At 37.2% G+C, this 27,454-nt stretch overlaps 1 protein-coding gene across 5 annotated transcripts; it reads right to left on the bottom strand.

The window, feature by feature from the left end:
- Positions 1-1,448: 1,448 nt before the first annotated feature.
- Positions 1,449-27,454, bottom strand: LOC148869266 (gibberellin 3-beta-dioxygenase 1-like). Of its 5 annotated transcripts, none has more exons than XM_088971603.1 (7): positions 27,110-27,454; positions 18,792-19,104; positions 17,849-18,039; positions 17,274-17,731; positions 17,075-17,162; positions 6,849-7,101; positions 6,386-6,768 (listed from the first exon to the last, which is right to left on the bottom strand). In XM_088971603.1, the coding sequence occupies exons 2-7, from the start codon at positions 19,048-19,050 to the stop codon at positions 6,674-6,676; spliced, it is 1,344 nt and encodes a 447-aa protein (XP_088827729.1). In that variant the 5' UTR covers positions 19,051-19,104; positions 27,110-27,454; the 3' UTR covers positions 6,386-6,673. The 5 variants fall into 5 exon arrangements, with proteins under 5 accessions (XP_088827732.1, XP_088827731.1, XP_088827729.1 ...); XM_088971604.1 differs by lacking the exon at positions 27,110-27,454 and adding an exon at positions 19,325-19,440; XM_088971606.1 differs by lacking the exons at positions 6,386-6,768; positions 27,110-27,454 and adding an exon at positions 1,449-2,232 and having other exon boundaries at positions 18,792-19,424.

The following is a 27,454-nucleotide window of genomic DNA, read 5'->3' as shown; positions in this document are numbered from 1 at the left end:
AATTAATTAATTTCCTTTGATCATGAGAAGAAATACCAAAAATAATTCTATGAAGGGTTACAAAGGGCAATTAATTAATAAAGTAAAAAGTAAGAAAGAAAGAATGAAATCAGTTAGTGCATTGTAATCATTGATCATGTTCAATTGTTCATAGAATATATCGATCTTCATGGGTACATCACAAAGAGGAGTAGAGAGCCTCTTCTTATATACACAGACGTTTTGCTTTGATAATTGCTGATACCCCAGTCCCCAGTCCCCAGCAACTGGTTGGTTCAAATAGCTTTGGAGAAAGGCAGGATCCGGGTGTCGTTGATGGGACATATCAAGTCAGGTAATTGATAATCTGTGGCTAGTCTTGTTAATGGCTGCACGGTGGAGAGCAGATTTGGAGCCGGTCGGATTGCCGACATTGACAGTGAGAGCACCAGAGAGTGGAGGTACCATTATGGTGCAACTAGCTAGGCTCATGGCCCCGGTTCAAGTCTGGTCAGGCCGGGTAAGAATCATCGTCTGGATCTGGTAACCGTAGCAGTGGCAGACATGCTTGCAACGTAACAACAGGGGATAATTCATCAGGTTCACCGGTTGCATGGGCCTACCCACTTCCCATCTTCTCTAGTTAAGCCTGATGAGACCCAAGCATGAACCAGTAGCTTTCCCTAGTGCCTTCTTCAGCTACTGCAGGTATTACTGCATGATGAAGATGGTCTGGAGGATATAATATATAGCTTTATCAGTCTGTTTGGTTTGCTTAATGGTGTATGATATGTAAACCCATTATCCATTATGGTGAAGCCTTCACGCCCCACACATCACATCAACTTAATTAGAGAGAGAGAGAGAGAGAGAGAGAGAGAGAGAGAGGTTGGCAAGGGTAGCTGCTGTTGCAGGAAGAGATCGATCGATGTGTTCGAGTGATGTTGGAGCTGGTTATAGTTGACAGAAGGGAACAACAGAAGGAACAAATTTATGGAAGAAAAAGGAATGTGAGAAGCAGCTTTCCATGGGGGAAGAGGGGCTCTGTCTCTCTTGATTTTAGTGCACATGCCTTGTCCCCTGGAGCCTGGAGGTATAAAGAGACACTCAAAGGACTTATTTGATCTTTCTCTCTCTCTCTATCTCTGCTTCTAATTCTTTGTTTTGGTGATTTCCATGAAAAGTACTCTAGTGTTTTATATGATGTACGTAGTTAGGCTTCCGTCCTTGTCTTCTTTGTCAAGGTTGGCGGTTAAGCGTTATGCTTCACCTTCTCTCACCGCGCGCGTCAACCGTCAATATATACTTTGTTGTTGTTGGTTTTGCTTATCATCTCTTAATAGTTTTCAGATATAGCTTTCTCTGACCCAAGTAGAACTTGAGCCAACCTGAACTCCGAGAAAACCATTTTGGCTGGCCATTCAGTGCTTAGAATTAGAAAGGACAAATATATAGCAGGCATGAAGAGTGAAGACCTTAATTTGGGCCATACTAGCTAAATTTCATTATTTGATTTGATCCCCCACTGGCCGGCCGGGGACTGGGCTTTTACATTTACATTAATTGGATAAGAAGAACCGATTCTTTATATTTATATTTATTAATGTAGACCAAACCAACAGACAACAGTTGAATGTTGAAGATTAATATCTCAATCTCATCCCTTGTATATACTATGCATGGCGAATCAAAGCTAGCGCCTTGTCGAAATGCTTTGCCTTGATGGCAAGATACTCCTGCGACGTCACAGTCCGGTAAAGAATGGGATGATCCGGTGGGTCAACCAGCTTCTTTGCTGGGGAGAGTTGGGCATTCACTGGGGGCCCATAAAAGTGAGCAATGGACAGACGATGCTGGGCTCGGTCCACAACTGCACGATGAACCGAGCTCACAAACCGGCCGTTAGAGATGATATGTAAAATGTCACCAACGTTGACAACCAGGGCATCCGTCACCGGACGAACAGTTACCCACCCAACCCCTTCCACTGACACTTGGAGACCAGTTCTGCCGTTTTGATATATAACTGTGAACAGGGATGAATCTGTGTGAGGTGCTAGGCCCATAGCCCGGGTCGGCTCCGGGCAAGGCGGGTAGGAGTTCAGCCGGAGCGCGGAGCGTGCGCCATTGATTTCGCCGGTCGCCCCAACCCATTCAAGATCATCCGTAGTTAATCCTAGTGAATTAAGCAGGAGCACCGTGAGCCTCCCTGATAGCTTCCTCATCTCCTTCTGGTATTCTTCTATGACATCACTGCACCATGAAAATTTTGTTACAAGTTAGAACATACATGACTGGGCTTAGTCCAGGAATAGTGATGGGCTATACTAAACGTCAAGGCCCATTTAGGCCATTACCAGAAGTTGGTGTAGTCTTGAGGCCAGAGTTGGCGTGCATGTTCAACTGGGGAGCCAAAAATGGTGAAGCCCTCTGACCAGAGAAGCTTTGGATAGAAAGAAGAATGGTTAGCCAGGCCATAGCCTGTGAAACCGTCTGGTGATCGCAAGGTCTTAAGCTTCTGGCCGGTAGGGAGAGAGAAGAGGCGCCAGACTTGGGACTCAAGCTTGTGAAGAAGGCGTGTGGGGATGCCATGGTTGGTGATTTGGAAGACACCAGACCGCTCGCATGCTCGGCGCATCAGCTTTGTGGCTTTAGGGTCACAGAGGTCAATGGAGGGGACTGGTTCGATATCAGCTGAGTTGCAGGGTGGGTAGTCACTGAGCAACGGCCAGATGAATGACTCAGGCACCTCTTTGATGGACTCGAAGTCAATGGGAGTAATGTGGTCGAGGTTTGAAGGGTGAGAGTTGCTGCTGAGTTCTGAGACTGATTGCATGGTGATTTTGAAGGAGGGTAAGGTAAGACCAGACTGATCCTTGTATGAATGATGAATCAGTGGTGGGTGAACTGAAGAAGACCCAGAAGAAAAGAAGAAGAAGAGGAACTGCTCTACTAGAGCGAGCTGTTGACGCCTACGTATAAATAGATGCAGACACCGGCTCAATTCTTCTTTTTCTTTTTTTTCTTTTTTTTTGTATTGCATTAGATTCTGTGAATTACATGGATTTATGAAGATTTATTTCCATGTCTTTTCCTGATAAATATCTTTTTCATAATTTCTAAGTTGGAAGAGGATTGGAGGATATACGGTTTCAAGGCCGTTTGGCTGTTGTAACTAATCTTGATGAGGGATATTTTGGAATTAGGACCCAAAGGGGACACGGGGGTTGTTTTCCATGTTCAAAAGACTACTACTCAACGTCACCTATGTTCACAGGATTGGCATCTATAACACCTTGATGTAGGGCATGGGGGAAATAACAAAGTCCCCTTCAGAATCACCACTAAATGGCACTTGGAGAAAATGGAAATTACTAGCATGCAATATATGGTGTCAAATGGAAATTTGATTAACTTGGGTTTTGATGTTAGTTTGGGTCCAAGTTAGGGTCCGGTTGGACTTTAACCTAATCAATCCAATGTAAAATGGATTTTATAAAAGACATTGAAGACTCATGAGAGTAGGGATGGCAATTTCCCCCTTAAAACCGGGGCCCCACCCTGCCCCGCCCCAAACAGGGCAGCTTTTCCCCAACAATAAACAAGGATGGGTGGGGATGAGGAAAATAATTTTTTTCCAAATCGGGTACAGGGTGGGGACGGATTTTGTATATAATTTTCCGAACATGTTCCGAATTCAAAGGTAAATTAGTAAAATATCTCTAGATTTAATATTGATATTTAAAATACTTCTAAGTTTTTCCTAAATTTTTAAAATCCTAGGATCCCATAATTTTATTTTTGAATTACCCTTAAAGTATAAATTGTCCATAAAATAGATAATTTTTAAGTAATTACCTTGAAGTGGGGAAATTCGGGGATTCCCAGTCCTTGATGGGGAATGGATGCCCCACCCCGAACCCACCCCCGCCACTGGGGACGGGGCGGGTACAGGGCAAAGTATCGTGACTTTGGGGAGGGGACGGGGAGGGGGTGCCCTGCCCCATTGCCATTCCTACATGAGAGATTTTATTTTGGAGAAATGAAAGGAGGAGGAGGTCCATGTGAACTCTGTGGTGAGTGGTGAGAGGACACTTTTTTTAAGCAAAGTGGTGAGACGACCCCTCACCTCTTCCTCTTTTTTCCTTTTAAATGGGTTTGACTATGGTACCTGAAAGAATGATATCAAAAGAACTTGTGACCATTCAACTAGTATAAAAACATGGTCACCAATCAGATGGTATTTATCAAAATTTATGGATGGATTTTGATTGGTACCATACCTCAACAGCATCATAGATTTTTACTAGATATAGATTGGAAGAGAAAGAGTAATAGGGGCCATTTGAAAAAAGGCAGAAGTGGTTGAATAAAAAATTTTATTGATATGTATTTTAGTGAACAAGTTTTTACATGCCTTGTGAACTCCTTGATGGCTGAAGCTGGAGTTGGGCAGTAAATTCAATTTGTTATCAAACAGGCCCCTAAAAAGGCTATTATTGGGATATGCTGTCTGCCGCATATTCATGCACTTTCCAAGTGTTACCAATTGTTTTCTGTTGATATATCGACACTTTGTATAAACCATTAATATATATATATAAACTTATATTATTATTATTATTATTATTATTATTATTATTATTATTATTATTATGTCTCAGTTTGGAAGGAGTGGAAATACAAACATATAGAATGCAAAACCTTATATTTTGTATGTATATATACTATATATATATATTTTTTGTGTTTATACTCCTGACATATTTTTTGCATATCCAAATTGTATTTTGATATATCCCTTAAAATTTGCACTTAGTCAATAAGAGGAATTTGAAGAGGAGCTACTGAGAAATTGGAGCAGTTAATAAATTAATGACAAAAAAATTGGATTTGAATGACAAAAAAAAAAAAAAAAAGCCAGGTCTCTATAGTCTATACATATATTGTGTTTGGAGTCGTAGCCTACCAAAAAATCAACCCAACCCAACCTGAAAAAAAGTCTCTTTATAAGCCGGTATTGGCCCAGACAATAGAACCATCCGATCTGGATGCTTAAACCCATATTTTTGGTAAAAATTATTGGCATGGTCAAAGACCAACTGACCCTAAGCAGTTGAACTATTGACCTGTCTGACACGTGGATCAACCCTAACTTAAATATTTAGGGTTAGGGTCTAGCCATTGCCATCTCAACCCAAAATTGACTTGACTCAACCCGATTGTCAGGTCTAAATGAATCAGTCCAACAAGAGGTATACAGGTGGAATATAACAGAGTTTCATCGATTTTACCCTTGTCAACGTACCAATTACACTCAAAACCGGAATTTACACCTGCGCCCCACTGGAGCGCACCCCACAAAACATCCAATAACATCTCCCGAATGACAAATTCGGGAGATGTTCCCAATGCACGCTGAGATGTGCATGTGGGGCACCCGTGGGGCTCGCGCTATGGGGGCGAAGATGTTAACTCGACAGGAAGGCATGACCATTATTTCCCAAGTTCAGTTTAACTTCAGCACAACCTCACCGCCACGGACTACAGCAATAGCTGTAGCAGTAATCAGCCCACCAATGGCTTCCAGCCTTCCACCCCTCTCCATATCACTACAGTACAGATAGCCAAAGGTAATCAGACCATTCTGAGGATCCTCCAAGACCCTATGATCCACGAAACATCCATCCAGTCTGCTCTGTTCCGTTCGGTCCAGCTCTCACCTCTTTTCCTCTGCAACAGTGCAACCCCTATTCATGGGACTAGTTTGAACCCTGAAGCCCTTTGCTACCATGTGTTTAACTGACATTTATAAAAAGCCCTGTTTTCCTTTATTTTCTTTTCTGTATTAAAAGTCTGAAATACTAGAGGCTACAAAGCCTACAATCTCCGCAGGGGTCTGATGACTGATTTGAGTAAAATCTTATCTTTCATAGTTTCATAAACCAGGGATACCCTTGTGAAAAGCACAGGATAAATCAATGGGAGTAAGAAGTATGCAAGCCTTAATATGGAGTCACAAACTGGGAGAGTGAACATATATATGGCCAACCCAGATGGTCCTACTCCAACTAATATTTGGGTTTGGTTTGTGTAAATTACCTGGTGGTGGTGTGACTAATTTACACTCATGGAACGTGTGTACATCAGTCACAAGAAAGTTCCTTTTAGAGTGGCTCCTACTTGGAATTCACTTTTTTCCATGGCCTGATGGCCTCATGAGGCTACACAACGGGGGTAGCCCATCCCCAATCCCCATACCCATAACCCCCAATCCATGTGGCACCAGGATTCAATCCCAAGTCTCCGCTACAACCAGCCAGCCAGAGACCTACCAACTGAGCCACCACCAGTTGGTTACTTGAAATTTGTTTAACCCAAGAAGAAACACCCTTCAGAAATGAACTTGCTTGAAGAGATGCACCTGGATTCATAATAGCCGGATGAACATAACCATCTTTTTCCCTAACAACTGAGACCATGGAATGGAAACGCCAAAGAGCAAAATGAACCAATTCAAATAGAATATGAAATCAGGGAATGTAAAGTAAGGAGATATGGCTTTCTGAACTTGAATCCTACGGTTGATTTATGTCTGCTGAAACATAGACTTAAAACCCATGGGATACCAAAGGCAACTTAAACTCCAAGAAACTGTCAATAGGATTGGAGTATGGAATGCCTTTGACCTTTCCTATGATCCTACCTCTCTTTTTCCTTTCGTATCAACCTCTGCCGCTTGAGCCAGAGACCTTGTTTCCTTTACTATAGTGCCACCTTGATGGGCCCCTACAACCCATATATGGTAATTGGTATCAGCCAATTTAAGGGTAGAAGCCACACAAAACAGATGTACTCCAACTACATACCTGAGGATAAGATTCGAGGATCAACTTGGATTGTTGAAATCCGACCACCTTGATTGATTCCATGACTGGAACTCCCTGGAATTGGTAACCTCCCACGCAACTCCTGTTGGAATCCCATGTTGCTTTTACCAATTCCAGTCTCTTCATTAGGAAAATGAGCTTCATTAAGGCATGGTCGCACACTAGACTTTGGTGAATAAGTTGTTGACCATGACCCTCCATTCGATCCAGCTAGAGCCATTATGACATCTGCCTGCAAATGAATATAGAGCCCCAAGTTAGTGGTCAAAGAAATGCACCTATATGTTACACATTTCGCTTCTGAATTGTATATTGTTAAACACAACTAATGCCTCAAAAACCAAATACTAAAAGCATGTCAGATACCTTTTTGGGCTAATTTTATAAAAATGTAATTAGCAAATTTATGTGCCTAACTTTATTGTTTGATCCTTCTTTAACCAATTCCATCTTTGCTCAATAATAAATTTATGATGTTCCATGCAGTACAGAAATTATCATTAGTTTGAACAAAATAGGATCTATGGTTTCATTTAATAAGTTGGAAAAATGGCAGTATGGCACCTATGATAACCAGATTCTTGTACAACAGTGCCACATTGTGTCGGATACTTGAATTTTTAATGTAAATTATGTATCCAGAACCATATCCAGCCATGTATTTGAGTAACATAGGTTGGCACATTAGTATTCATCTGAGGAATACTAAGCATGAGAATTTGCTTTATGCCTTGTAAATGCACCTTTTACCAGTAAGCCGTAATAATGCTTCATTTCAAATGGGTCTACTGAATGTCAATACAGGTGGGTCCTACAGATTTTCTAGATGTGTGATTGGTGCATTTGTAAGATATACAGAAAAAAAGTTGTATGCTTAGCATTTTTCTATTCATATGTATGGGTCTGTTTGTTGTTCAATGTACCTGAGATATATAAGCATTACAATATTACATGGTAACAAGTATGAAATATCTAAAAGATGTTCTTGTGTGAAACTTAATCTCACATTGGAACACGATACTGTCATTTGATATATATTATACACGAGACATGAGATACAAGTATTAGAATATCATATGGTAATATGTAGCTAAATCGTGCTTTTCTGTGTGAATTACTATCACAATGTCCATGCATAATTCACTGCTATTTATTATTACAAAGAGAATGAGAAATGATAGAGGGAAGTGAAACCACATGTGCAAGACATAAACTCTAACCAATGAATCAGAGTCATCCAAGTATACATTATCCACCGAGTTGTGCAAACTACTTGACTGATTAGTGCTACCATCTTTGGAATTATAACAAAAGGAAGCATTTTTAAGTCTATCCATTGTTATCCATAGGTTTAATATGTATGTCATGTACTAGAACTGTCTGCTCAGTCCTTCCTACATCTGTTCTACACAGATCTCTCTAGTAGACGAATGGCTACTGGCTGCTGTAGAACAACTACCATGGCATAAACAGGCTGGGGAAACTCTCTTTGGTCCCTACACCCAAAGAGAAACCCTAGACACAGACCTTTCTATAGTCTATTCTCAGCTGTCCCTAGAAGCTAATATTTGTTTTAACATTATGATATTACAAGAAAAGATTAAAATGCCCCTGATTAGTGATGGGACACCTAGACAGTACAAAATAAAACAAGCTTACGCCCAATAACTAAAGGCCCATAACAGACCATAGAACTAATTCGTACAAGCTAGGTAACAATAACAAAGCATTTCCAGAAACGTAGCTGTATTAGAACTTTTCATATTTACATGCTAGATACATATAAAGAAGAAATGATCTATTGCAAGTTAAAGGGGCTAGAAGGGCTAGGGGCAGACCAAGAAGGACATGGGTTGAAGTAGTAAGAAATGATTTAAGTACTTATAATTTAACAATGGATATGGCACTAAATAGAATGAAATGGTGAAACAGGATTTATGTGGCTGACCCCATATAGTTGGGATAAGGCAAAGATGATGATGATGATGCTAGACACATACATTCAATTGCTATTAATACAATTTTAATCTACATATACACTCCTGTTGGACAGCATGTCATATCTGGAAGTCTTCTTTCACTTCTATTAGTTAAAATGTATACACATCTTGTTTGAAACCACTCCAAAATAAGATAAAATTTTGTCAGTTAAGACACACCCATGTATCCCCGTACAGCTATAACTTTTCATCTAAGATGTGTATAAGCATGTCTTGTACTTCCGGGTAGGGGTACAAATGGATTGGATCATGATTTGATCCAATCCTATTTTGTCGGATTTGGATATCCTCTATCGGATTTTTGGATCGGATCAGATAATGGGATCGAATTCGAGTCACCCCCTATCCAACCATATGTGTGAGTGTGTGTTTATATTGCACTTTAATACTTTTTTTATAAAAAAAACATGTATATATATGATGAAAATAGTTGAAAAAATACTTGTATTTTCTGTTTTTCTTTATATAAATTGTTATGTTTTTTCCTTTTAATAATTTATTAAAATTTTCAGAAATCGGATTGGATCATATTCAGATATCCAACAACCATAATGGATTTGGATTCGAATTCAAAGCAATGTTTGTGAGATCCGATCGGATCTATGATTTGTATTGCCAGATCGAATCAGATATACCCCAATTCAAATCCGATCCAATCCGTTTGCATCCCTACTCCGGGGTTCATCTAACCAGAAGAACCCCCACCAAGTTCATATTACCAACATTTTTTTCACTTATATAATTTTTCCTTGCACATTAGCATATTCTAATAATAAGCCCTTCTATATTGCATGCTTACATGAACTAGACTATTTTAGAAGAATGAGTTACAGTACATGGTAAAAAAAGAACTATATGGTCAGATGGTTAGTTTGTTTCTAACACCTCATATAGTGAAAACAACTATGCAGCTTGTTGACTAGAGAATTAGACATTCTTTTTGTCTTTGAGATGTACATATACAAATTTTTTCAGTCTAACCACTTCAAGCACACCTCAACAAGATATTTCTACTTTGACATACCCATCCATAATGAATACCTAATTTTTCCTGAAAATTCCCCATATGCTTCTTCAGCACCTAGACAAACACAATAAGAGTTTAGATGGTTATGGCAAGGAGTTGATTTTGGCTCAAGAAATCTCCTTGACAGGTGACCCATTAGCATGATGGATCTCCATCCACTCTTCTTATGCTTTGTCAAGGAAATGTTCAACCTAAAAGCTTAAGCTATTAGGCGAGGTGCCTGAAATAGGTTTTTATTCAGTAACACGCCCTCTCATGCAAAAGCCTATTGGGCTTGAAGCGTGGACAAGCACAGGCTGACCCGTACCTTGTGCTGAAACTTAATTAATTATAATGGAGATGGCAAGGATTGAACACTAGACCACTTGGTCAAACAGGCTCTGACACCAAGATGAGAATTAGAGACAAGAAAAAATAAAACAAAAGGTTTTAATGGAAGAAAAAAAGGTAGAGAGGTTCAAAAGTTTTTTTCTTTTCCTCACTACAATAAGCCATCTTTTTTTTAGGAAAAGCTTTATTTTTTTTATCGATAAGGAAAAACTTTATTAATAAAAAAGGAGGGGGCATAAACATGACCATCTCTAAACACTAAACTATATTAAAAAAACTCAAGAAGCAAAAGGGGGTGATAACCTTTGTTTGGTTTTAACAACTATCAAACTGCTTCCGATTGATTGTTGGGTATCATCTCCAGATCCTCCTTAGACTTGCAATTCTTTTTCTTCTTCTCCACTGCCACACATTCTTGATTTGGATCATTCTTTTCCTAGGATGTACCTTACTTGATAGGTTTCTCACTATTGTGACCAACGTCTCTCGTAGGAGTGACTGCACAATTAGGATTTTAAGGTTTGTTTGATAAGTTTGAATGCCAAAATAATGAGATTGGTTAAGACCCTTTTGAAGAGTTGCAATAGCTCCAATTACCATGTCATCCCAACCTCTTTGCTTCACAATGGGCCAAACATATTTTGGCCTTCCGTCACCACACTTAGTTGATACCTTCAACAATCCTGTTTCTTCATTTTTTATTAGAGTGTTCTAAAGTACAGCATTTTCTTCTCGAAGACTTTCAAGGTCTTGAATTTCTTTCCCCTTCTTGGGATCCATATCGACATTTTGTTAAGCACCAAAGACACCTTCCTCATGGTTTGTTGTAGGTTGTTCAAAGACATGTGGATTCCTATTGCCTTGACTTCCAACACCCTTGTTTGATTGAAGAAAACCACTATCATCCCTCATCTCTAAATTGACGGAATGTAAATTCTCTTGAGGATCCTTTGGATCTTTTATACCATCCTTTGTAAGAGGAACAACAACATTTTGTGTAGGCTCGCTAACAGCACTAACTAAATTTTGAACCTGGTGTTGTTCCTGCTCAAGTGTTTGAAAGCCAATCTTCTCTAATAAAACACCTTCCAAAGATACTTGTAGAACATCATCACCCTTCTTCGAGGAAAAACCATTTTGGACTTGATCGATTTGTTGCTCAGCAGCACCCCTATCAAGATCAATCTCAATGACACCTCTTGTAGGCAAAACCGCTTGTTCTTTCATTTTGTCAAATTTAGATTGTTTACCAATTTCATATGCAATAGCATCTCTCTTTCCTTCCCTTTTCTACCTGTTTTTTCTTCCACCTACCTTCGTTTTCCTCATGTCCAATTTTGTTACAATGAGTGCAATAAATTTTCATATAAGATCTTCTACCAGTAACCTTCCTTATGACCTTACCCATAGCGACCCAAACTCAATTAGGATGATCTTTTAAAAGATCAACTTTGACATAGATCCTAGAACCCATTGTTCCTGTTAACTTGGCAGTAGTAAGATCAATTCTAAGAACCTTCCCAACCACCTATGCAATAGCCTTGAGAAAATTGTCATTATAAAGATTAATTGGTGAGGAAGATTGATCCAAACAGGAATAATCTACGGTTCCCATCCAAGATAAAAATAAGGGAACCATTTGAAGACACAACAGAAAAAAACTTTGAGTAAAAAGAACACTTTAAGACATAAAAGGAGAAATTCTTCCTCGTCCGCAAACCTAGTTAAGATATGTTATAGGTCGAGTGTTGTTACTATGATAGCATTCGAGAGCTTGAAGGTGCTAATCAAAAAACCTTGATCTCCTCAAACGAAGGCCCTATGTTTTAAGTGCAAGGCATGGGGTCAATTTGCGCCCGAGGTGCAAGGCGAGGCACGCACGCACGCCTTTTTGAAGCAAGGCACAAAAATTAAAAAAAAAAGTGTAAAAAAAATTAAAAAGGCAAAAAAATAAAAAAATATTAAACGTAATATTAATAAAAATATAAACTTAAATTTCAAAATAAATGTTTTAAAAACCTATAATCTAAAATTAAAATACATAAACATAACATCCAAGGCATATTCAAATGAGAATTTAAAATAAAATCAAACATTTTCAAGCATGAAAACCCACAATCTCTTTTTTTTCCTCAATTGCATTACTTTAAGTAGCTAATGTGATGTAAAACATATTACATTCCTGTTTCTATGAGACGCCTTTGTACCACCCCCTCGAGGCAAGTGCAAACAAGTCCATGTTAAGGTCTTAAATTCTTAGTTCTCACACAAAAAATAATCATTTTATAATTTTATAAGTAGATACTTTATTAGGTTGAATGAATGAACGAGGGTTTGGGGGTGGAGCCCCCGGCCCAGCCGCTAGGTTAAAAAAAAAAAGCATCAAATTTTCAAAAGGCGCACACATGGGCTGAGGTGCAAGTCGCACAACTAGGCACCCAGGTGTGCACCTTTTGAAAGGGCTGCGCCTAGGACCTGGGCAAGGTGCTTACCCTAAAATGCGCCCCTTGATCTCCTCAAACGAAGGCCCTATGTTTTAAGTGCAAGGCATGGGGTCAATTTGCGCCCGAGGTGCAAGGCGAGGCACGCACGCACGCCTTTTTGAAGCAAGGCACAAAAATTAAAAAAAAAGTGTAAAAAAAAATTAAAAAGGCAAAAAAATAAAAAAATATTAAACGTAATATTAATAAAAATATAAACTTAAATTTCAAAATAAATGTTTTAAAAACCTATAATCTAAAATTAAAATACATAAACATAACATCCAAGGCATATTCAAATGAGAATTTAAAATAAAATCAAACATTTTCAAGCATGAAAACCCACAATCTCTTTTTTTTCCTCAATTGCATTACTTTAAGTAGCTAATGTGATGTAAAACATATTACATTCCTGTTTCTATGAGACGCCTTTGTACCACCCCCTCGAGGCAAGTGCAAACAAGTCCATGTTAAGGTCTTAAATTCTTAGTTCTCACACAAAAAATAATCATTTTATAATTTTATAAGTAGATACTTTATTAGGTTGAATGAATGAACGAGGGTTTGGGGGTGGAGCCCCCGGCCCAGCCGCTAGGTTAAAAAAAAAAAGCATCAAATTTTCAAAAGGCGCACACATGGGCTGAGGTGCAAGTCGCACAACTAGGCACCCAGGTGTGCACCTTTTGAAAGGGCTGCGCCTAGGACCTGGGCAAGGTGCTTACCCTAAAATGCGCCTAGGCGTGCCTTTTAAATCATTGTGATGGCCTTTTGTGTGGGCACTTGGCTATCAAGACGAACTACAATGACTTCAAAATTCCTTCTTCAATAAAACACATTGCACCCCCCCCTTCAAAGTAGGAGCCCTAGGAGAGACAATCATTTTAGGGATCACCTGGTGGATCTATAGAAGGCAAGGGTTTTTCCATGGAAGCACTAAGGTTCACCAAATTAGGCATCTCTTTGCATGTCTTCTATAGTTTTGATCACTAAAGCTTTCTTTCTTTCTTTTTTATAAAACAAAATTACACACATTGGCGATTGGCCAAAACCCACTTAAGGAAAGAAGTGATTGCGTAGAGGGGTTCGGAAGTAAGAGTAGAGAAGAAGGAAGAAGAACGGTTGAAGGAGAGCACTATACATCTAGAGCTGAATACAACCCTCATCTTTCATTATATTCAACTGAATGTAAAAGGACAATACTAGTATACTACCCTTAGTAGGGTGGCTATTACATTAGAATAAAAAAGTTAAAAGAATGATGGGCCTATGATAGCCCATGACATGTGGCCTTAGTAGGGTGGATGCTACATTGGACAACCATTTATTACCTATGATACCCAGACCCCTGTGCATGCTTAGTGTATCGTATCATACTCAATTACTCATACCCAATATGACATAAGATACTGCATGGAGACCAACTAAAGATACTCTATAGCATTACCTACTAAGAAAAGACACTACAAAGCATTAGCATTTTTATAAAATACCTGCATCTTGAAAATTTAATTAAATTTGGAAAGACATAAGTATTAAGGAAAATACATCCACAAGCACAACACAAACAAGCACTAGAAAACATATCAAAAGGTTCCTTGCCAACACATAAAAGCACCTCATAGTATAAAACAGAATATCATAATTCCCAACTCCAATCAGCTTCAATCTACATTAACAAATGAGAAAAGAGCAACACAATTAATACATTGGTGCCATAACCTCAAGTAACAAAAATGTAAGCTCAAAAACTAAGAAAAACCCAGCCAACAATCAATACTAATATATCCAACATTTTCATTTTTAGGGATTTGGCTGCCAACCTCTATGATCTCTTCCTCTCAATTTTGAGGCCTGACTCTCCCATGCAATTGAAGGCTAAGGTCAAACCTGGTCTGAAATATTGGCTCAAAGTTGAGTTAAATATGTGCTTGAGCTTATATAATATGTAGAAAAAAGGTTCCATGTTGAGGTCAAGTACAGAGCTTCCCTAAACAACCTACCCCATTTCTGCATGGGAAGGGGCAATGTGGCAGATATAGACCATCCATCACATAGGAGAGCCTCTGGATTGACCAGGAGTGAACAATCCAATTCCAATCCACATCATCCCTATGCCCCACCTTATATTGATGGATTCCTCAACAAATATTAGTTGTTTAAAGTTATATTTTGAAAATAAAACTTTATCCAAAGGAAAGGTTTATAATTGACACATGGAAGATTCCAATCTAGTTTGGGAAAATTTACTAAACAACCTGACTAGCAGACCTGCTCCCATAGTTTATAGGAAAAATTACTTCTTGTTACCAAGGTTCAAAGTATCAATATATTCATCACGATAGTCCTTTTTTTTTTCCTTTTTTGGTCTGACAACTTACAGACCTACAGCACAGCATCATTACTCTTATTTAAACCTTAACCATAACCAGTTCAAAGTATTCAAGGTATCGGTGACCCTGAAAACCAATATATATTGTATCATTGATACTTTGAACCTTGGTTGCTACATAATTGTAGGTTGGGGACAACTCACTGCCTGAAAATTTGAAAATGTCCTATAACTGCCTCATTCTGAACAGCCATCAAGCACATCAAAAGACACAAGTTCAATCTCTTAAACTGACCAAACTACCCATGTGTAAGTAACTATACTCCTAGTTTGGCTTCAGCCTGAAAGAAAGAAATAATCTATTCTAAGTTCAAAGTGTACACACAGCACAGGAGTTGGAAAGAGGCATCTTTATTACAATAGAAACAAATGAAGTGTTTAATAACCCATTACCTATTGTAAGGGCTCAAGAGGGAAATTTGAGAAAAACACAGGTGCACATGGTTAGCAGAAGCAACCTTGGAAAGGGCAGTGGCTACACCATTAATTTGTGATAAACATGATGAATTGTAACCTCCAATGGCTGATCAAGAAACTAATTTCTATTTTCTTTGATAAATAAATTGATTTATTAATGTAATAAGTAGAGCACTGATACAAGAAACTAATTTCTATTAGGAAATAGAATGCACTCTTGAGTACTTCTGTTAATTGCAGGTTCAGGAAAACCCAAGTACTGCAAGCTTCAAGGCAAAAACTCATTATGTCAAAAAGATAGAAGGCACAAGTGATGATATTGATGATATATTAGTCTATTGTTGTCCAATGTTCTGCATAAAAGCTAAGCCCTTATTTGATTGCCATGGAGTTGATCCAGAAAAACATGAGACAGTGTCGGAAAACGAACAACTTATTGGGGAAAGCTTGAATTTTCCAGATCAACTTTGAGAAAGGGGCATTATGAATTTTGGATTTGCACCTGGTTTCTAATGGTGACTGAGCTACAGCATCTCTTTTGTTTGGGGTAAATAAAGATGAAGATGTGGGAACTCTAATTGCTTTTATGAAATGGACATGTTGGCCAATTCAAGAGACAAATCTTTCATTTCCTAATTTATTAATGGATTAATCAGAAGGTATCTGCAAGATGCAATTCTGAAACTCTAAGGTAGCAATTTTTGAAGACAAATTCAAAGATTGGAACAACAATCCCATGAATGGCAATGATTATGCTAGTAAAGTTGATATATGAGAAATAGTTTTCTTTTTAGCAAACAAGCCAGTTGGTCATCTAGAATCTCCTTGGACAAATTGTAATGATGTTAATTATTTTCCTTGAGTCTTGAAGCATCTTTTTCAAGGTGAAGTTATATGTCCTAATGACTGTTTTAGTTATCTTTAACGACAAGCTTCAAGAGGAGCACAAGTATCTCAAAAGACAACTTCAATTGTTTGCTATACATCTAATAACCATTGGAGTTTGTGTCATTAAGCACATTACAATAAAACAAATGTGTGTACAACCACTAACCAGAATATGGGTAACCAACATGGAGTAACATAATTGCACATGGCCAATTAAGTCAGCTCAATGCACATAAAGTTCCCTCAATCAAAAGAAGATGGATATTGACACTTTCCTCATGAAGATAAGCAAATAGAATTACCAAATTTATTTTCCATGATAGTAAGTTGAACATATAGAAGGAACAAAACATCTAAGGTTATAATTTCAATAGAAGACCATAATTTGATGTGCACATCTAAACTCAAAATTTGAGAGTACAACCTTGTTGGATTAGGCTAGATAGCTTATCTTTTCTAATGGGATAACTATTACATATGCAAGACTAAGCACTAAGATATCATAATAACACAATATAATTGTAATAGATACAGAGGGACTTGATCAAATTGGTACTGAGTTATGTGCTCTCTTCATTCCAAACCAATTTGATTCCTCACAAACTAAACAATATGAGATTTGGAATATTATACCATTTGGAACAAATGCTGCAATTAGCAACCAGAAAACTCACCTTGTTTGGGTGAACATCATCAAAAACATGTGCTTGTCCTGCATAAAATATAGTCATTTGCCGACTAGTAGAGGTTAATCCATGTCGACTGGCCAACACAACAAACAAATAAAAGATACATCAGTTTTCCTTAAGATTCCAAGTAGAGCAGATTGAAAATGGAGAACATAATAGCAAATAAATTGCAATATAACTTTACCTAGGTGGATTCGAAGATTCAGGGTCAGCAGTTTGAGGTCCAGAATTCAGTCTGTTGCAGCTCAGAGACACTCCAGATGAGTTCCTCTCAGTGGTTCCACTATTGGCATTAATGGCACTCAAAATTCCATTCCCTTTAATGCCTGTTCTAGAGCCTTCATCAGCAGCTGGTTGAGAAATTAGTGATGGACCTGCATTGGCCTCTCTGTATCTGTTTGAAGAGACCTTATCCACAAAGGATACATATTGCCCCATAGGCGGAGGGTATTGTATCACGGGCCCCACACTCATCATCATAGATCTTTCCCACTTGGAACCAACAGAATCAGGTCTATTGCAAATAGGCTGTTGCAATAAGACTGGAGAATTAGAAGATGGCCTTGGAGGTTGCATACCAAAGAACAGATCCTCATCATGAGACCTTCTTGGTTTCTCTCCCCCAGCTCCATTTCGGAATATCTGGATACAGATGCCTCAATTGTTAATGACAGAATATGAATGGACCACCATATTTTAGCCATGTTTGGCTTAAATGGAGCCAGAGAGGAACAACATGAGCAAAAATATTCCACAAACCTTCAAGAAGTGAGAACCTTCAAGGGAGTCTTGTCCTAGTTGAGGCATTCTATCCTTTGTTGACCCCATAAACATAGAATCTGAATTACTCCTCTTTCTTCCTGAGAATCTATTATTCATCTCGGCCGCAGAGAAATCACTCCTCGAGCCATAAAACGGAACCCCCTCAAAATGGTTACCCACCTGCCTTTCTACCAAGAACGAAAACACAAAACCAAACTCCAATTTCACTACATCAAACCTCTATCCAGGAAATATATATTCTTAACAGTTTATAGTTTCAACAAGACAACCAGTCAATTTCAACAATATTTGTGTCCATGAACCCGAAATTACAGAGGAACCCAAAAAACAAATAAGACAGATAATCTGAAATGACCAGTAAGACATTAAAAGGGTAAAAAACAGCACATTTTGGAGTAATTTGTTGGTTTGGAATCAAACATTAAAAAGAAAAAAAAAAAGAGTAAAGAAAATTTCATAGGGAAAAGGATATCTAGAGGACAGAAGTTGCACTTTACAATCTTCTCTCTCGCTACCTTCAAACTAAAGATGAAGTTGTACTTTATAAGTTCCTTTTAGACCAAATACAGCAGGTGAAGAAGAAACAACAGACACATTTTGGAGTTTCGACCCACCAGAGATCACTTAAAAGAATCCAAGCAGGAAACAAAGTAGGTCTCAAAAGAGAAAAGTGAAATATGCATATCCAGGCAGAGAGAGAGAGAGAGAGAGCTACCAAACCCATTAACGGCATAACTACCCCATTAACAGAATAAGGCAAGTTAAATGTAAAAGTGAGCCAAACAATTAAAGAAGGGAAGAAGATGAAGAACTCATCAACTCCTACAAAATCCATCAAATTCAAAAGTACCCACTAAAGAAAAATAGTAATACGAAAAATGACTAAATTTAAAGGTTGAATATAAAAGTAGGAACTAACCGGAACCCAGATCAGAAGTGGCAGAGACCCGGCCATGTCCACCAGAAGAAGCTCCAACAGAGACAGAAGCCGAGGCAGACGCCTCTGATGGACGGCTTTCCCCACCAAAACCGACACTCTTCACCGCTATAGGAGGAGGCGAATCGGAAGCACAGCTCATGCCTAGAAAATCATGGAAAATTGGTTTTTCTTCCTTGCTGTTGCTGCTGTTGTTCTTGCTGCAACTGATGTTGTTATTAGCCATCATCAGTACAGCCATTTCATCAGGAAATCATGCTTGGGAGCTCGTACCAAAATCCGCCACTCCCCCTCCCTCAAAATAATAATCAAAATAATTTACTAACAAATTAAAATAAAAAAGAAAGGAGAAAAGAGGAAGCTCGGATTCCAGAAAAGATAAAGCAGTGCGTGTGTGAGAAAGTGAAAGAGAGAGAGAGAGAGAGAGAGAGAGAGAGAGAGAGAGATTTATGTATATATAGAGTGAGAGAGGTGAGAGAGAAGAGCATTAAAAAGCAAAAGTTGGGTTTCTTCACTTTCTCTGTTTCATTTCATGGGTTCTGTGTTCTGTTTTGTTCTGTTCTGCTCTGCTTGTGTAGTTTGTTTTGTGGCATTTTTGTGTTCTTGGCTTGTTGCAGAGAGAGAATACGAGGGGTTTTTTTTTAACTGTTAATGTTAATTAAATTATTAATATTGAATGCGGGACCCATGAGAGTTAAACACGTGCGGACGTTAACAAATGCCACGTGATAGCTGGGAATCGTTTGGGTTGGTTGGTTGGTTTTGGTGAGTAGTGCACCGCTCCAGTCTGGTGGTTTTTGGTTCTGGCCTTGCTTCTGGGTGTGACTTGTGAGTAGAGAAACTGGAGAAAGAATTTTTCTTTCGGAGCCATAGCATTGATTCGCCAAGTACAAATGGTAATTGGTAACTGCTGTTTTGCCCCCTCTTCAGTCTTCACGTTCCCCTTTTCCCGCCTCAGCCTTCTTATTGTCTACAAACGGGTCGGATTGTCTCCACTTTCGACCCGTACATTGCTTCAGATCCGTGCCTCCTCTTGTCCATCTGTATGGTCAGTCTAGGATTAAAGTCTATACTTCATACTGGATCTGACCCCAAATCAACTTTTTATGAACCTAACAACAATCTGACCCGAGTAATGTAACCCGAATTTGATCTATTCATAACCCCCCACCCCCACCACACACACACACTCCTTCAACATTCTCTTACAACTCGACCCTAAATTTTTTTTTTTATTCTACCAAAAAACCCTAGCTTTTTTAATACCTCTCAGGTACCTCAATTATTTGACATTTTTTAACTTTTCTCCTGTCAACTTTAGAGAATGTTTGGTAGTGTGGTGTCTCTGAATCATAGTTTATTAACTGTTTTCTACTGGGGTGTGATTAAAATCAAAGATTAAAATATTGATATGGTACGTATTAAAATGGTATTGATGTATTCAAATATGTTTGGATATATCAATATAAAGAATTTGTTTAATATCTAAAACTTTAAAACTAAGGCTCAGTTTGGAAGGAGTATAAATGCAAATATATAGAGTGCAAAATCTTATATTTTGTGTTATTTTATATGTATCTTGTATTATATATATATATATCTGCATTTGTACTCTTTTCAAACTGAGCCTAATGAATAGGACCCTCTAATACCGAAAAACTAAAGAAAATATGTAATATTGTTATTTTGGAGAATACAAAGAATTACCAAACACCACTTAGTAACTATAATAGAAGTGATTCACATGTACTATTGTTATTTTTAATGACAAAACTTGCCTTGATCAATTACTCTACCCTATCACTAAGTTCTCTCTCTCTCTGAAGGCAGGGACAGAGCAGGGATGCACATAAGACCCACTGCCGATAGAGCAGAAAGACTAAACGGTCAGTGGGTTTGAGTTGATCTATTTCCCTGCTCCATATCCATATTTGATGGATTTGGATCTCCATAAGGAATCGCATTTTTAAAATAAACCCAACCCTCAACTTGGAGGATGGAGCCAATGGAAACTTCAGATCGAACCTGTCTCATACCCTACTACCTCACATGGCAAAGTGGTGGAAGCGCAATCAGTGGATAGCTAGCTGCAACATATATACATATCAACGTCCAGATGGAATCTACATGAAAAAGCAGAATTTCTGCTTGGGAGGTGGGATGATAACATGGGCAGTGTCCTTGCCAAATGGGGAAACACAAAGAAATAATTTGATCAGAGAATGATTGTAGACCGACCCACAACCCCTTAAACTAAGCCGGAGCACCAAAAGAAACAAAGATGCTATAATACCCAAGTACAGACCAGGATCAAGATCATGGGGGATCATGATGGCTCCTTTAAATCCTAAAACGACATGATGCTCTCCAACTAAGAATCCAACTACAGGGTTGAGTAGGAGGCCACTGGTTATATATATTATACCTTGATCCACCTTATTTTCTATCTAATCCTTTTAAAATCAAATAGCACTTTTGAGTTCAAGCTCTACACTAGTCACTAGGCTTTGTTTGGATAATTTTCTTCTTTTACAATTTTGGGCTGTCAAAGAATAAGATTGAGCCGAAAAGTGTTTTGAATGTTTGGTAAGAGTTTAAAATGCTTTTAAAAAACATAACAATCTGAAGCCAAAACCCACATTTATGCCCCAATGCACAATGCTTAGAATTTGGGCTTCAAAACCAACTAATGGTGGCTCAGTTGATAAGTTATCTAACAGAAATCTAGGATGTAGGATCAAATCCACGGCCACCAGGGTCGGGGGTTATGGGTTTTGGAGGATGGGCAGACCCCATTGTGTAACCCCATGAAGTGGCAACCTAAATTTATTACTAAAAAAAGAAATACTTATCAAGAGAAGAGGATAATAATAATAATAATAATAATAATAATAATAATAATAATAATAATAATAATAATAGGCATTTAGCATTCAAACATTGAGATAAAAGATTTCAATCTAACATCATTCTTTTTTGGTGTAAGACTCTTATCCTTACTTTTAAATCTTATCTTCTTGACTAGAGCCTTTTAACTTTTGGGGGTTTGAAATAGAATAATGATACCAATAATATCATAGTTTGAAATGAAAATTTTAATTTGGATTTTCCTTTGCAGGAATATTCCAAAGCAAAATATCCAGCTTGTGGGCCAATTTCTAGGTCCATCATGTGTGAAACTCTAGTGGCAATTGGTGGGTCCATCTCTTCCACGTGGCAACTTCAGCAATAACCTTTCTATCACATGTCAAAAGAATCATTCTCTAGTCTTCCCTATTTAAAAATGGTAAAATAACAATTTTCAAGGGCCAACCAGTGGTGCAATAGAAGGGCAATACAAAAGGAATCACAGTGCTGCAATAGGCAAGTATATTGAGTCAAACTAAATGATTTCATTCCAGTTTTGCCAACACTGTTATTTGTGTTGTTTTTAATGTTCAGATTATGAGAACCTTATAGAGTGGCCATGTCTACAATTCACCTACTCAATCAGCTGTATGAACAAACAAACATCTATTGATTTTCTTGTCCATCTATTTGATCAAATAACCTTCTTTGCTTCTGTTTCTCTACATGTTTTGGGAGTCACCCATTGAATGGATTGATCAGGAGCTATCTGGTTTCTTGTCTGTTTCTGGTTTCTAGGTTTATAAAGTTGCCAACCAGGCAGCCTGAAATTGAATCCTAACCTATACCATTACTTGGGTAAAGAACATTGCAACAAATGAAACTAGAATTTGGAATTCCATTAATTTGTAAAGTCAGAGAGGAAAGGGATCAATTTTCAAGGCTTTGGGTACCTAATTGAGGGTTATGCACTCCAGTCCATGACTTATCTCTCGGGTTGTACTCTGTAGAAGGCTAGACTAGATGGCTTAAGTGATCAAATTAATTAGAGCCAGAACTGTGTGTAGTCATGATGACCAAATCATCTTGGAAAATGAATTGGTTCTTCAATAAAAAACGAATTATATTATAATTCGTTTTTTTGTATTTTATTTAATTCGGAAAAAACTCCAATAATTAAGAAATGGGTCATGTTGTGGCATAGTCAGAAGTCAGGAAAACTTGGTTTGTGTTTGGTTTTGTTTATATTTATTGGGTAAACGGTGCCATATAGGCACCCCATCTAAATCATATGTGCCTATTTCTCGTTTCAAGAAGCTTCATTTTGGAATTTTCTGAAATGGGTAGGCATTTATTGGCACTTTGCTGATGTGGTGCCTAATGACGCTTATGTATCATAAATGATCTCATTAATTACTCTTTTCAGTTTTGTGGTCACATAAATACAAACATTTGTTCAATAAACATAAAGGAAACCAAATACCCTTTTGGTTGTAAGTATTTTAGGTCTATTTGGCCGACGGGACATTCAGATTGCAGTCGTTTGATTGGGCAGAATGGGATGCCCATTCTAGTTCCCATTTATGGTCTCTCCCTTGGGAATGAGAATTTCATTCCATCCAGGATACGGCGATGCCAACCCTTCTTGAGGATCATACATATTTTACGCCAATTCTCATTCTTGTCTAAACCAAATGAGAGGAATGGATATTTTCAGTTCAATTTTAGGGATTTCAATTCTGATTCCAATTCTGATCATCTGATGGACAGATGGTAAATCAAAAGGACCCTTAGTTTTGGAAGTATGAATCTAGAAGACCAATCTATTTAGAAAATGGTGTGAAAAATTAGAAGGAAAGTTATTTTATTGACCATTAGTATTAGGGGTGTTCATGGTCCAGTTTGGCGTGGTTTAGAGTAGATCTTAGAGCAAACCAATAAATTGTGGTTTGAGAAATTCCCAAGCCAAAGAAAACTGTTTTGGCATAGAAACCAAACTAAGTCAAACCATTGTATTATGGTTTGGTGTGGTTTTTGATGTGGTATTGGGACTTTGGACCATTCTATGATTCTATTGGGCTTTTAATTCAATTAGAAAGCCCAAATAACATCCCTAAAAATTAAAACTTAAATCTTTTATTTTATTATAAAATAAAATAGTTTTATTATATATTTATAATTTTATACATTCAATTTAGATATATTATATTATATTTAATATTTATATATATATATATATATATATATATAATTTTGGTTTATAGTTTATGGTTTGGTTTGCTCTATAAAATCCAACAAATCAAACCAAAACTGTAAACCGCAATTTAGTAAAATATCAAACCGAATCAAACCATTTTTTAAGTGTAGGTTGAAGCAAACTGCAAATTCGATTTGGTGGTTTGGTTTTGCAGTTTGAACCATTTAATTAACACCCCTAATTAGTATTGGTTATTTTGAAAAATTTTCTTTTCGACATGCATTTTACATACAATGATACAACCAAATAAAGAAATAGATTTTCAAAAAAAACAAAAAAGAAAGAAAGAAAGAAAGAATGGAACTATAATAGATGTACTACATTCTAAATTTCAAAGTGGGAAGAAACAACGGATTCTTCTATTCTATTTAAGTAACTTTGATGCATTAACATCATCACCATCTAAAGCCTTTATCCCTATTATATGAGGTTGACTCTATAAATCTTGTATTATCATTCTATTCTATTTACTCACATATTCATTATTAAATTATGAACACTTAAACCATTTATTACTATTTCTATTCATATCCTTTTTGGTCCATCTATTCAAGATCCACCATGAGGGTTTGGTAAAGGTTTTCATGCCCACAACCAACATGATATAAGACAAGTTCACGCTAATGGAGTTCTTAAACTATTTCTTGTCTTATCATTCTACTTTGTTTATTCTCATATTTATTATTAAATTATAAACACTTAATTTACTATTTTAACCCATGTCCTTTTTTTGTCTGTCTATTCAAGATCTACCATGAGGGTTTGGTAAAGGTTTTAATGCCGACCACCAACTTGACATAACTCTCTTCTCATAACTGGACTTAGGACCAGCATTATAAAACACTCACACCAATGGAGTTCTTGCTTATCTCAAAGAAATTCTTGTCACCATGATATTAAAAAAGCTTTTGAGTTGGGCTTCAAAAACCATAGGAGAACATCACACAAGGACTGGAGAGTATATATGTAATTATCACAATGTTTTACAAAAATTATAATCATGAACATCATTATCCAAGTCTTATTCCAACCATATAGGATTTGCCATATGAGTCATGTTTCGCCAATTGCTACTCCGTTTTGTTTAAAGCCATATCCATTGTTAAATTATAGGGCCTTTTGAAAATTTTATGAAGATCAAAATTAAACAAGTAGTTGCACTAGTTTGCTCTTTATACTTCTTTTTCTTTGTGTCATGTCATTCTTTGTTTGTTTTCTTTGTATTAGATTCAATGTGTGTATGTATGTGTGTGTAGCTATGTATATATCATTTTCAGAGCCTATTTGAGAGGGTATATGCATTGATTGAAGGGCTTTGAAAGAGCTACCAAAACTGAGGTTTCATTTGACAAGTCCTTTTGAAAAGATGTTCTAGCAACCCAAATGGCCAAAATATGTATTGAGATTTTAGAGTCTTGTCTTTAAAGAGAAAGACAGTTGGACAAGCTACTTGGTCTACTAGGCTTTTAATAACACATTTAGAGGCTATTTATCATGCAGAAAGACTAGAAAACTTCATTTGAAGCTTCTTGAAATTCGGCATTTTTAGTCTTTTTAGGTTTTTTCGTGTATACATTTTCTTATCCTACCAACTTTGGGTTATCAAATGGAAAATGACCAATTTTCAGTCTTCTAAGCTTTCTAAGGCTCTGTTTGATTTCACTTCTAAGAAGTACTTATTCTCATAAGTACTTAAAAAGAAGTGCTAGGACCACATTAAGTGGGAAAAAAAACACCTATACCTATTTAGTAAAAAAGTCAGGTATAAGTGATTATTTTCATAAAAAGTACTTAACAAATAAGCACATTGAAAGTGGCTTTTTTTTAATAAGTGCTTCTTTAAAAGTATGAGACGTTCTAGCCCCTTAAAACATTTCAGAATCCCCAAAGTACCCCTGCGAATGGAGAAAACCCGTCTTCTCCATTCGCCTGGTTCGAATAGGGCAGCGGCAACTAGGACGGAAGAGGCGATTGGCAACGACGTTAGCAGCATTTAATCGGCTGGTGGGTGAGTCGTTTTTTTTCTAGATGCATTTATCTTCGTTCCTATTTGACTCTTGTTCGTTTTTAATTTTTTTTTTTTTTTTTATATGAGATGTTTCTTGCTTGGCTTGTCTCAAATCTGAAGTCTTGGATGGAAATCCTACCTAAAACTCATGGCAATGATAGGTAAGGCCCCCCAATCCTATTACTTTGGGCGTTTCAACTTTCTTAAATTTTCTTGTGCATTTTAGTGATATATATATATATTGATTTTCAGTGATATGAAATGAAAAATGGTGCATGTTGTATGTATGTTTGGCTCTATGATTGTTTGTAGGAATATCTAGATTTTTTTCTCATTTTTGTTGAATATTACACAAATAATATGTAATTATTTGAATTCATTTTGTTATGTTATTGCATATTTTGAATTTTGCTTCATTTTTTTGAAATTTTAATGTGAACAAAATATGTTCTTGCATATTGTTGTTGAATATTACACACATTTTTATGTTTGTTGATTTTTAATATGAATATTGTGATTACATTCTTATTGATTTTTGTGATGTATTTTACATTTTTTTATTAAACCGAAATTTCATTTATCTTTTAATGACATGGAAAATTATTATCCTACTTTTGTTTAGTTTCTCCTTTAAAATATGATGTGTTGTATATTTTTTATTAACTTAAAATTTCAGTTATTTCCTTATTAGTAATATGAATTAGAATTATTATCCTATTTTTTCGTAAATAAAAGCATTGTTTATAAGTGAGGGCTAAAATTGTTATTTATGCCAACATAAGCAGTTGTGGGAAAATCAGTTCATCAAACATCCTCATCCCAATAAGAACTTAAAAAACATAAAAGTGATTTGACAAGTGGGTCACCAAATAGTCTTAAGTGGTTATTACAATTAAATACTTGTGCAACAAATACTTATTTTAACACCCACTTATTCATCAAACATAGACTAAAGCCTAGAAGACTGCCAAAAAAAAACTTGTCAAATATGGCCAACCTGTTTGAGTTAGCAAACGGAAAATAACCAATTTTTGGTCTTCTAAACTTGCTAAAGCCCAGAAGATTGACAAAAAGAATTGTCAAATGAAGCCTAATTTCATAAAATATCCGATTTTTCATTTCAACATATTTTTTATTTTTCTGGATTTTCACCAAACACAACTTATTGAATTTCTATGTAGAACCTACCTTGAAACGCCGGAAAGAGATCGGCTTCGATCAGGGCAAATCCGAGCTTACACTTTCCCAACAGCCTCTTGCATCCGAAACATCTCCCCACAAAATAAAACACATAAATAGAGAGATATTTCCAATACAAAACCGTAAATACTGCTCGAACGAGCGTTGCCCTCACGGAAGCCGAACTCCGCCAGAAGCCGTTGCAAAACAACCCTCCCCGAACTGGGCAGTCGTTATCCTCCTTACAACACCATGCATTGGTGTGTATTCCCCTCCGTCCCCATCTTCCAAACCCAACATTTCATTCTCTATCTTCCTCCTCACCTCGTTTCCTATTTCCTGTCTTCCTGAAAT

Source organism: Nelumbo lutea, chromosome 2 (assembly GCF_056320005.1).
Source record: "Nelumbo lutea isolate HS-2025 chromosome 2, American lotus-T2T, whole genome shotgun sequence".
NCBI lineage: Eukaryota > Viridiplantae > Streptophyta > Magnoliopsida > Proteales > Nelumbonaceae > Nelumbo > Nelumbo lutea.
The sequence above is the reverse complement of the archived record's forward strand: the minus strand, read 5'-3'. Positions and strand labels throughout refer to the sequence as shown.